The sequence below is a fragment of the Brassica rapa genome, chromosome A01, assembly GCF_000309985.2.
Source record: "Brassica rapa cultivar Chiifu-401-42 chromosome A01, CAAS_Brap_v3.01, whole genome shotgun sequence".
NCBI classification, from domain to species: domain Eukaryota; kingdom Viridiplantae; phylum Streptophyta; class Magnoliopsida; order Brassicales; family Brassicaceae; genus Brassica; species Brassica rapa.
The window spans coordinates 11,042,876-11,055,136 of NC_024795.2; the positions used below are offsets into that span (position 1 = coordinate 11,042,876).

The 12,261-nt window shown below is 28.8% G+C and overlaps 2 protein-coding genes across 4 annotated transcripts; one reads left to right on the forward strand and one right to left on the reverse strand.

Moving 5' to 3' along the window:
- Positions 1-3,469: 3,469 nt before the first annotated feature.
- Positions 3,470-5,667, reverse strand: LOC103869933 (peroxidase 40). The gene is made up of 4 exons (XM_009148016.3): positions 4,908-5,667; positions 4,574-4,765; positions 4,312-4,477; positions 3,470-4,227 (listed from the first exon to the last, which is right to left on the reverse strand). Exons 1-4 carry the CDS (start codon positions 5,226-5,228, stop codon positions 3,824-3,826), a joined length of 1,083 nt encoding a protein of 360 aa, XP_009146264.1. The 5' UTR covers positions 5,229-5,667; the 3' UTR covers positions 3,470-3,823.
- A 1,633-nt stretch (positions 5,668-7,300) lies between these two features.
- LOC103869943 (DNA-directed RNA polymerases II, IV and V subunit 9B) lies at positions 7,301-9,245 on the forward strand. Of its 3 annotated transcripts, none has more exons than XM_009148028.3 (5): positions 7,514-7,671; positions 7,775-7,853; positions 7,896-7,979; positions 8,594-8,752; positions 8,903-9,245. In XM_009148028.3, the coding sequence occupies exons 2-5, from the start codon at positions 7,797-7,799 to the stop codon at positions 8,981-8,983; spliced, it is 381 nt and encodes a 126-aa protein (XP_009146276.1). In that variant the 5' UTR covers positions 7,514-7,671; positions 7,775-7,796; the 3' UTR covers positions 8,984-9,245. The 3 variants fall into 3 exon arrangements, with proteins under 3 accessions (XP_009146283.1, XP_009146276.1, XP_033136518.1); XM_033280627.1 differs by having other exon boundaries at positions 7,539-7,671; positions 7,833-7,853; XM_009148035.3 differs by lacking the exon at positions 7,775-7,853 and having other exon boundaries at positions 7,301-7,671; positions 7,904-7,979.
- Positions 9,246-12,261: the final 3,016 nt, after the last annotated feature.

Here is a 12,261-nt window from a genome sequence, read left to right on the forward strand (position 1 = left end):
GTGAAAACTAATTTTTGAAAAAAACATTTTAGTTTTCCAAGATCTAACCCTAACAATACATACAATACTACAACATATGTTTGCCAAACTCCTAAACCAAAGAATATAATGATACACTACTTCCACTCATCTATCTTCAAAACAAATCAATTTTATCATATCTTAATTTATATCACTTAAAACTGTTTATAATTACTTGATTTTTATTTTTCACGCATCAAAATATTTTTTACAAGATTTATAAATTATTTTTAAAATAAGCTGGTACCAGACGACTGAAGTTTCAGTCGTCTAGACGACTGAAGTTTCAGTCGTCTAGAAGACTGAAGTTTCAGTCGTCTAGACGACTTCCAACAATTCAGACGACTCAGACGATTTACTGGGGCTATATTCGTAAAAATGGCTTCTGTTTTTTTGTTTGGTCACAAGGGACTGAGCTGTAATTTCACTAGGCTTTTAGGTTAGTTTTGCATTTGATTCAAGTTTGGGTATAGGTTTGGGATTAAAATCAAGTTGTGGGTTAGTTTTGGCAAAAACCCCACTAATTTTTGTACTCATAAAATAAATAAAAATTGAAAGTCCATTAACAAATCAAATTATAACATTTTTCTCAAATACTATATATGATCGACACCTAAAAAAGCAATTAAGTGATTTATCATTTAATAAATGGAATTTAAAAATAGATTTTATAAATTAATTTATGAGCTTGTATAAATAAATTAAAACCCCTTATCATAATTTAAATCATATGATAAGCCAATATAAATAATTTTAAAAATGTATTTGTAATTTTTTATAAATGATTTATAAAGCATGTATGAATTTTATTAGATATTAATAGTTACTATAATACTTTATATACAAATATAAGGCCATATACAAATATAAGGTTTTATATAAGAATATAAAATCATTATATCCATTTTAATAAATTTTTTTGTTTACTATTTTATGTAGTTTATAAATATATAAAAATGATCAAACATTATTACTTTTTCTATAGTTTCAACAATTAGTTACCATAAATAATTATTTGTAATACTATGTAGATTTTTGGCAAGTGATATTAACTGTTTATAGACTTATTTTTTTCTTTTAAATCTAATTAAAATAAATAGAAATGATAAATTATCAACAATCAATTTATAACAGCTTTTGAGATTTCATAAATGATTGACACATAACCAAAAATCTCTTAAATGACTTCTCAATTAATATATAGTATGATATATAGCTTTGATTTTAATCTCTTATAGATGACTTTCAAACTCTTATAATAGTTTAAAATATACAATAAGCCAAGATAAATAATTTGATAAATGTTTTTATAGATGATTTATAAAGCATATAATATGAACTTTAGGAGATGTTAATAGTTATTATAATAATTTATATAAAATATAATGCTTTTAAATAAGAATATAAAATCATTATATTGATTTATATAAACTATTTTTCGTTTATTATTTTATGTATTTTTTAAATATAAAAAATAATCAATTTATTTTTCTTTTTATAATTTCAAGAATTAGTTACCATAAATCATTATTTGTAATAATTTCAACAATTAGTTACCTACGTCTATATTTTGAATACTTTAGTGAATTTTACTTACGTGTCGATCATAGGTGACTAATTATTGAAATTATATTACATAAATAATATTGTATAATAATATTACAAATAATGATTTATGGTAACTAATTGTTGAAATTATAGTTATTTTATGGTAACTAATTGTTGAAATTATATAAAGAGAAATAAATTGATCATTTTTTATATTTAAGAGTTACCATAAGGTAACTAATATTTTATATTTGTCAAATGATATTAATTGGTTATAGACTTACATTTTCTTTTTAAATCTAATTAAAATAAAAAAAATTAAAAATCATCGACCAATCAAATTAATTATAACATTTTTGTAAGAGTTCACCTATGATCAACACATAAGCAAAGATTACCAAAGTGATTTCTCAATTAATATATCGTAGGATATAAATGGTTTGTCGTTTATTATTTTTTGTATTTTTTAAATATAAAAAATGATCAATTTATTTATCTTTCTATAATTTCAATAATTAGTTACTTTAAATCATTATTTGTAATGATTTCAACAATTAGTTACCTACGTCTGTATTTTGAATACTTTAGTGAATTTTGCTTACATGTCGATCATATGTGACTAATTGTTGAAATTATATTACATAAAAATTTTGCTTACTTTTAAATAATATTACAAATAATGATTTATGGTAACTAATTATTGAAATTATAGTTACTTTATAATAACTAATTGTTGAAATTATAGAAAGAAAAATAAAATATCATTTTTTTATATTTAAGAGTTATCATAAGGTAACTAATATTTTATATTTGACAAGTGATATTAATTGGTTTTAGACTTACTTTTTTTTAGATCTAATTAAAATAAATAAAAATTAAAAATCATCGACCAATCAAGTTTTCCTAACATTTTTAACATTTGTCAAACTCAGTGCACTACCTAAAAGGAATCTTCACCTATGACTAATACACGGTTTGTTTTCTTAGAGTTGATTCGATATAACAAAAAAATAGTGATGTCATGTTTCCATTGCTCTTTGCTACGAGAAGTTCCACAGCCTTTTACTAAAAATACAAGCAATTTTTCTTCTTGGACCAAAACTGCTCCAACGCCAATGCTGCGCACTCAATTTTAAATGTTTTGATGAAGTTGAACAGCACCAAGAAGGGTTTTTCTTTTAACTTACCCCCATACTGTTTTAGCAAACTCTCGATACTGGATGTGTACGGACTGATTTTTGCTATCATATAAGATGGCAGAAAAATTTTGCATTGTATTTTGCCAAATGATTTTCATCGTCAGTCCAGATTGACTTGTCTTTAGCCATAATATATATTGTCTTTGCCTTTTCGTCGCAGGTGATTCCCAATCATTTTCAATTGCAGTCCGAACATCCTTGTTAATTTCTCTTATAAAACTCTCATCTTCATTTTCCAATGATTTGTTGTAGGGTTCTATGAACAACGCTCATATAACGAGCTATCTATCAGTAGGTTCCTCAGATCTTTAAAGGTTCAAATGCCCGCTCTAATACCAATTGAAAACGCATTTTAATTCAATACAAGATTCCTAAAAAATTCTTAGGTAGTGCACTGAGTTTTCCTTTTATTAAAAATCTATAAGATGTTTACAACACTTTTGCTAGGAATTACACAACCTAAAACAACCTTCTTTTTTTTGCTTGCGACCTTGGATTTATAGTGTGTAGTATAACTAGACACATTCATGTACCTATGTGTGTTTTCCCTCTCCATTCTAAAGTAATCTTTACTCTCTAAATTGAGAAAGTTTATCTTCGCGTTTTTCTTGTGGATTGCTAACCATAAACTTCTTCCCTTTTTATATCTTCATTTAGTGAATCTTATAGGTTTGTCTTGGTCGTGTGGCTTCAGCTCAATCTACCTATATCACGTTATTTAATGTTTTATGTTTAGTGCCATGTCAAAATGTCAACATGTTTTTTATGTTGCAACTTGCAACTTGCAACATCAAATTCTTTTGTTCCACCAAATTCGTCAAGTCAATGTCTATGTTTATGTAATTTTGTTGTTTTTATCTTTGACTCACCCACTTCTCAGTGTATGCATATATACTTTCATCAAGGACAAACAAATGTATAGATTTAACTGTTTATCTGTGTTCATTTCTTCCAGATTCTTATATAAACCAAAGTCCTATGCAGACTTCTTTAATTTATATATATAAGATGTCATCAAGTCTGATCATGAACATAATTGGTTATATCCTTTTATTTTAGTTAATGGCTCTACAATTCTTTCTAACCTCCCCCTCACTACCACCGGTTATCCCTCCCATCTTAACCATAGCATTCTTAAAATCTTCGAAAAATACTGACTGGTCGGCTGCATAGGTCTCAACAATCTCCCTTGTTCCTGGGTCCTGAACCGCCAAAGCTTGGTCTGATGGAAGCAATCCCTCACCCGAGAGAAGGTTAACATAGTACTGGTTGTCAAATGTTGACGGTGTCACCAAGTCAAGCTGAGTGATTGCTACAGAAGTGTCCACTGTCGAGCACAGTTGTTGTAGTGACTCAAGGAACTCAAGGTTGTCTCCGTGGTTAGCTGGTTGTCCAGTTTGTAGTGGTTGTAACCGAGCTGTAAATGAAGTGCACTTTGCCTTTCCCAGTGTATGCCCACCTTGTTTACATCGGTTCAGTATGATTATCGTCGGTTTATGACAAACCGGTTAGCTTAGGTAAGAGAAAAGGAAGAATACTGTACCGGAAAGAGCGACCATGTCGGTTTGCGAAAGACCGAGTTTCTGAAAGATAGAGATGAGAGTTGGTACGGTTGAGTTTGGTGATGGTAAGCTAGTCGTTGCTGCTTGTTTACTCGCGGTTCGACCGTCTATTCTTCCTACTTCGACGTCCCAGTTTGGTCCACCCGACTTCAAAAACCCGGTTTAAAGTGTTTAATGATAACCGGTTTATACATTTTTAAGGTCTCTTATTATAATTAGAAAAAAAATGAAGAAAGTATTTACCACAACGACTGAATCTCTAGCAGCCATGGCAAGAATGTCTGCGCATGAGACAGTCTCTGGACATACACTTTCAAGATCAGCCTTTATCGAATCTATCACTTCGAATCCTCGTAGAGAATTGAGGTTCGGAGGTGCAGTTTTTTCACCGACCAATCCTTCTGTGTCATCCAACAAGACCGAAGCATCACATCCCTGTAATGTAATACAAAACACATCCCGGTTTAAACTTCTCCTCTACTTAACCATTATTGATTTGGATTTCATCCGGTTTAATGGTTTGTATTAGCTATTTAACCAAGATAATTAAAACGAAATATAAGATGAGAGGACTTGCATTGACAAAACAGTCGTGGAAATGAAGACGAAGAAGAGAAGCAGCCATTCTTGGATCCTGTAAAACCGCGGTTTCGACCCATGAGTAGACGATAGACTCGGCTTCAGGGCAGCTATTCCGGTATAACCCGAATTCTAGAACTATGCCGAACCCTATACCGAAACCTGAACCGGGTTCTCCACTTCCGTCTTCACAAGTCTCGCTGAAGTTGGCAGCGAGTGAGAGAATTGGCATAGAAACGAGAAGCATAATAAGGAACAAGTTAAAGAGATTCTTCATCGTTATATGATCTCTCTCCACTTTCTTCTTGAGTATTAACATTCAGTGGAATTTGTACTGTTTTAGAAAGCTAGTATCTATGTGTGTCCATATTTATAGAAACAATTAATCATGTATAGACACATGCATACATGGTACATATTACATAACACACCTACTATATATGTATGAGTTCATGGCTGCATGTGCACTACAACAACCCAATTACGGATGATGCACTAGTAATCATTCATATATGTATGTAAATTAATGTTCGTGTGTTTGTATAAGACAATGTAACATATACAAAATGATGCAGATGATTACATATTCATGTAATATGATTTACGAATATAAGGAACAAAAGAGTTTGACATTGTAATGAATTAATGAGGAGAAAATCACAAATGTTGCTTCTACACAGAGAGAAAGATGTGTCGGTGTGCAGTGTACACTAAAGAGTCGGGAGTAGTTCAGAGTCGGACCAATTCAATACTTGGAATCTTTAGGAAGTTTGTTTTCTATTTTGGTCACCAAGATAATTGTGTTTGTGAACATTATGGTTATTTATTGTTAGATTCGGGTTTATTATGAGTTTCCAACTCAAAACCAATTGGCAATTAGTGGATTGGCCCTAATCTTTTATATATTACTTAATGTCCTATTGATTTTCCAATGTGGGATATACATATCCCTTAATACCCCTCCTCGAGATGATGGTTCTTATCGGCCAGAAATCTCGGAACCTTTTTAAGACAGTTATACTCGGTCGAGCGAGTCAATTACGACCTATATACCCGGTCGGATAGGATTAATATTAATTAGGGGTTTAACTTATTAGGATCTGGGCTCTGATACCATGTTAGATTCGGGTTTATTATGGGTTTCCAACTCAAAACCAATTGGCAATTAGTGGATTGGCCCTAACCCTTTATATATTACTTAATGTCCCATTGATTTTCCAATGTGGGATATACATATCCCTTAATATTTATTTCATGGGGACAAAATAGTTATTAAAAATATTGTATATGTATGTACAAATTATTACAGAATGATATAAGGTGCATGGTAATATGCATGTGGTGGTTACTGTTGAAAAGGTACATTACTCTTCAATGAAGAAAGAGTCAAATTTATTTCGTGTGGTCATTTTTCCTTTTATCTATTTGTCGACCACATAAGTTATCAAACACTGGATAACGATGGAATGATTCAAAATAAAATTAAGTTGCAGAATGAAAAATAAAAAATGAAAAATTGAAAATTTTGTGATTGAATAAGTCTTGCAGAATGGCATATATATATAAATTATAAAATATTTAATATAACTATTTTATATTATTATTATATAGCAATAATTATTAAAAATAACCTAATAAAAAGGACAATTGTCAATAATAGCACCTTTTGAGTTTTTTTCTCAAAAATGGCACTAGAAGGAGAAAGTCACAAAAATGACATTCATTAAAAGGTAAAATATCTCTAATACCCTTGGTTTAAAATTAAATAAACAAACAAAAATAAATAAAAACAAATAAAAGAAAAATAAAAAAAAATTGTAGTTTCAGATTATATGTTTTCAGATTCGAAATTTTTTATAATTTTATTTTTTGAATTTTTTTTTTTCGAATTTTGTTTTTCAAATTTTCTTTTTATAATTCAAAAATACTTGTTGAAACTGTTTTTAAATTTTTATTTTTAATTTTTTTAGTATTTATTTTTTATTTTATAAAATTTTAAACCCTAATTCCAAAACCCTACCCCTTAACTCTAAACCCTAAGGTTTGGATTAATTAATCCAAGGGGTATAAGTGTATATTTTACCTCTTTAATAAAACATATTTTTGTGACTTTGAGACTTTAGTACTAGTTAGAGAACAAAATTTGGTTTGGTGCTATCCTAATCATTTTCTCTAATAAAAATATTAGAAAACATGCTTTATTATAATTCTTATTGATTTATTTTCATTTATCAATACTACAAAAAAATCTAATGCTATTGATAAACACCATAAATAAAATTTTATTCACTGTTTTGCATAAAAATAAAATAGTTTTAGTTATAAGAATTCAAATATATAGTATTAATTATAGAAATAAATAAGGTAATGGTTTATTTAATTAAAGCACTGCATAATAAATATACTCAACATTCCTTTAACTGTTTGGTGAAACTTTATTTATTTTTATTTTAAATAATTTTAGTTATCATTCTATAATATTTTTTGTTGATTAGTAAAATATTTCAAGAGGAACAAATAAAAACTAAAGTTAAAAAAGTCAAAACAGTAAACCTTGTAAATGGGCTGGCCCATGGGCTTTTAAGGACACCGACTGCGTTAATCCCCAACAATACAGAGCTTTTACTAGATTCTAGAGAGCAGCTGCTTGACCTTCTCTACTCTGAACGATCCCGCCAAAGACACTCGAGAGACTGTGTGTGAAAATCAGTGAGCTGAAGAGATCCAGCGAAGATGAGTACAATGAAGTTTTGTCGCGAATGGTAAAACCGAACCCTCTTCTTTGCTCTTTTTTTTAGTTTTTTGTAATTTTGGGTTTTCATCTCATTAGTTTTGTCTGAATCTGTTTCGGTACTTGCACTTAAGTTCCGTCTGAAGTTTAGCATTGATGGGTTTTCGTATGTGTTTGTCAATTCGAGTAAAGCTCCAATCTTTTCCCCCCATCGTTCGCCCTTTTTTTATTTTGTGTGTTTTGTTCTTGTTGGAAATTGGCAGTAATAACATCTTATACCCAAAGGAAGACAAGGAGCAATCGATACTCCTCTACGCTTGTCGTAACTGTGATCACCAGGTACACACATTGCTTTCTTTGATCAAATTAGGGTTCCATTTGCTTTGAAACGAAGCTATGTGTTTTATGTGCTATGAAACAAAACTAGGGTCTCGTGTTTCTAATGTGCTTTTGAGACAGAGCTATGGCTTATACGGTTAAGAATCGAAGCTTAGAACTTGAAATTAAACCGAGGAAAGGAGAAAATTAACGAGTTTTAGATCCACAATCCAGCTCTCGTTGTCCTTGATTTTAGATCAATGCTTATATCAGTTAAGAGTTGTTTGAGACATTCTGAACAAATGCAACTAGTTTTTAGAATCTCTTAAGCGATTAAAGGTAGTGACTCCATTTTAACTTAACAACATGAGATGATCCTCTTTGTATGTATTGAAACTTAGCTTAATGCTGGATTTGCTACTGTTAAGTGTCAAGCGTTTGTAACTATATGGCGTGATTGATTTTCTATGTTAACGTGATGCATCATCCAGCAGCCTTGAACCTTTCGTGTTACACTTAGATGATGAGTCTAATGGCCACTCGAATTATAACTCTTCTTGGTTTGAGTTTTGAATTGATTTCACTCATTATAGCATCCTCTTGTGTCATTCGTTGGTTATTGTTATTGTTGGCAGGAAGCGGCGGATAACAACTGTGTGTACAGAAACGAGGTTCATCATTCAGTAAGCGAACAAACGCAGATCCTATCCGACGTCGCTTCTGACCCCACTCTTCCCCGCACCAAGGCTGTCCGCTGCGCCAAGTGTCAACACGGCGAAGCTGTCTTCTTCCAGGTTTATTTATCCTCCAAATATGCTTTTATCTTTTTTTTTTAAAAATTTCTTAAGCTCTTTCTCATTTGCTTATGCTACTTGTAGACCACCGTATCTACCTGTTCTGTTTTTAACTTTTTATATAGCTCATGTGTGTGATTCAATATGCAGGCTACTGCTAGAGGCGAAGAAGGAATGACTCTGTTCTTCGTTTGCTGCAACCCCAATTGTGGCCATCGTTGGAGAGAATAGGAAACTTTGTAGTAGCTTACTGTGTAATGTGTTATTGACTTCCCCTTTTACGTCTTTCATACATTCATTCAATTTGGAGTTTTCTGTGTGCTAATATGAAAACTGTGGGGATGTTATCGAGTTCTTGAATTTTTAAGGTCTTTTATGATCATTTTAGTTTTATCTAGTCTAATTATGAATTTGCTGATTTCTGAGGGGCCCGTTCAGAAAACTCGTCCTTGTCTATATGGGTTTGAATACGTGGAAACTGAAAATTGTCATATCGTTTTAGCCGCCGGCTGCTGTGTGATATCATAAAAAGTTGATGAGTATAATCTTCTCGATATAATTATTTATTAATGATAAAACCTACGTTACCGTATTGAATTTATGTATGTTGAAATTGTCAACAAATTTATTTTTATTGAAGTTTATGTTTCAAACGAATCATTGTATACACGATTATGGATGGTTAGGTGTAGAGACTCGAAGATGATTGAAAGTTTCGCGTGGGCTGCTGTTTGCTTTCAAATTATAATATCCACAGTTGAAGTGATGACATTATCTCAAACTCAACTTGACAAAGCATATTCCTTCTTCTTAAATATGTAATCAAATAAGAAAATTAACAATGCCTTAGAAAAAAAATCAAATTGGACCACCACAAAGGTCAAATAATCAGTAATAACCTCATGAGTGGAATTATACTTGAACCATTGACACTGAATAAGAGCTTATCTTAATTTCACAAGTTACAAGTTGTTGCAACTTGCACGTAAGACAAACTTCAAATGTCTTTATTTGTTGTTGGTGAAGTTGTTTATATCTAGTAGATATTTGAGAGATCACATGTATAAATTCCATTGGAAAGGATTCACTCTAAAAATAATAACTTGTATAGAGTTTAATTCTAGGGCTTATTTGCCAAATAACCAAAAAAAAAATGAAAATTAGATTTTGGGAGAGAGAGTAGAGAGAGATAGGAAGAGAAAGTAGGAGAGAGGGGGGGGATTTTGGTTAGTTAGTGTATTTAAGTTTTTTTCATGTATATATGGTGCAATTTCCCTTAATTCTACCGAATGTTCAAACCCAAAACCCCTTATATATTAATTGAGGAACATTTGAAAAGATGTAACCTCAATTTTGTATTAATTAAAAGAGGTCCCAATGCATAGGTGGCACTCAATTAGGTAGTCAATTACATTCAATTGAAAAATAAGTAGGTCCACATTCGATTTGTATATGTTGTTAGATACATAAGTTGGTCAAACTATATGATATAATGATATGATATGATATTTTCTTTCCTTAAATAAAACCTACGAAATTACCATAAATGACTAATATATATATGACAATTAATGAGTTTAATAATAAAGATTTGATAACAATGTATATCTCCTCCATCATTTTTTGTTTAATTTTATATTATTAAAATAAATTAAACAATCAAATTAGCTATAAAAATAAAATTTAGATTTTTTCGTATATGTTATATTTTGAATTTTTAAAAAGGACAATAAATGACTAAAACTATTAAAATTATTATGTTAAAAATTAATGATCAATGGTTTAATATTTTTATTATAAGAAGATACACATGATTTTAAAACCATATGAGTAAAAAAATATCATTTAATAATAAAATAAATAAATATATATATATTAAACACTATATACCATAAGATTACATAAATATTTTAATATTAAAACTTTCAATGAATTTTCAAGAACATTTATAAATTATAAACTTATTAAAGATTTCAGATTGAAAATTTTGTTATCGATGATTTAAATATTTTGTTATAAAACGATATGAACGATCATAGAACCGTATGATTATAAATTCTTATTTAATAAATAACTATACAAAATATACTATTTCTAGAAAAATAGGTTGGTCCATCTTAACTTATATTACACTTTTTATTAAACTAACTATCGAATTGATAAATAACGTACCAAAAAATGTTTTGCACTTTCCTTAAATAAAAGCTACGAAATTACCTAATATGATTAACGTATATGTGAAAATTAATTATAATGAATAATAAATATTTGATAACAATTTTTGTATCTTAGTTCTTTTTTAATTTTATATTATTAAAATATATTTAAAAATCACATTAAATATATAATAAAAACATTTTTAATTTTTCTTATATGTTATATTTTGAATTTTTCAAAACGTCTATAAATTATTAGAAATTTGAATATCCCCACTCTGAAAATTTTGTGATCAATAGATTTTTTTTTTGTCATAATAAGTTACAAATGATCATAAAATTGTATTAATATGAACTATTATTTAATATTATAAGAAGATACACATTATTTTAAAACCATATGAGTAAAAAATATCATTTAATAATAAAACATATATATTTATATATATATATAGATTATACTATATACCATAAGATTACATAAATATTTTAATATTAAAACTTTTAATGAATTTTCAAAAACATTTATAAATTATAAACTTATTAAAGATTTCACATTGAAAATTTTGTTATCGATGATTTAAATATTCAGTTATAAAATGATATGAATGATCATAGAACTGTATGATTATAAATTCTCATTTAATAAATGACTATATAAAACATACTATTCTTAGAAAAATAGGTTGGTCCATCTTGACTTACATTATATTTTTTATTAAACTAACTATCGAATTGATAAATAATCTACCAAAATTTTTTTTGCACTTTCCTTAATTAGAAGCTACGAAATTACCTAATATGATTAACGTATATATGAAAATTAATTATTATGAATAATAAATATTTGATAACAATTTTGGTATCTTAGTTCTTTTTTTTTAATTTTATATTATTGAAAGATATTAAAAATCACATTAAATATATAATAAAAACATTTATATTTTTTCTTATATGTTATATTTGAATTTTTCAAAACGTCTATATTATTAGAAATTTGAATATTCCCACTCTGAAAATTTTGTGATCAATAGATTATTTTTTTGTTATAATAAGTTACAAATGATCATAAAATATAACGCATATGAATTTTTATTTAATAAATATTCAAACTAAATAATATATATATATATAAACACTAATGATTTAAAGCAACAAGATTGGCTGATCAATTTAGTCGTCCAGTTGAAATCTTTCAAAAGTATGTGAAAGACTAAAGTCAAAGTAAATATGGATTTAGAATAGTAGTTATATTTTACTAACCAAATACCGAAAAAACCGAACCGAACCGAAACCAATCCGATATCCGGATTGAACACCCGTAATCCAAATGAAGCTAAACTATTGTTTCAT

Excerpts from the sequence above, each read along its gene's own strand:
- LOC103869933 (XM_009148016.3), bottom strand. The coding sequence starts at position 5,228 with ATGTTAATACTCAAGAAGAAAGTGGAGAGAGATCATATAACGATGAAG. Across the intron at positions 4,766-4,907 it reads TCCACGACTGTTTTGTCAAT|GGATGTGATGCTTCGGTCTT; the intron begins GCAAGTCCTCTC and ends ATTACATTACAG. Across the intron at positions 4,478-4,573 it reads CTAGAGATTCAGTCGTTGTG|TCGGGTGGACCAAACTGGGA; the intron begins GTAAATACTTTC and ends GGGTTTTTGAAG.
- LOC103869943 (XM_009148028.3), top strand. The coding sequence starts at position 7,797 with ATGGGTTTTCGTATGTGTTTGTCAATTCGAGTAAAGCTCCAATCTTTT. Across the intron at positions 7,854-7,895 it reads TCCAATCTTTTCCCCCCATC|ATTGGCAGTAATAACATCTT; the intron begins GTTCGCCCTTTT and ends TTCTTGTTGGAA. Across the intron at positions 7,980-8,593 it reads GTCGTAACTGTGATCACCAG|GAAGCGGCGGATAACAACTG; the intron begins GTACACACATTG and ends TATTGTTGGCAG.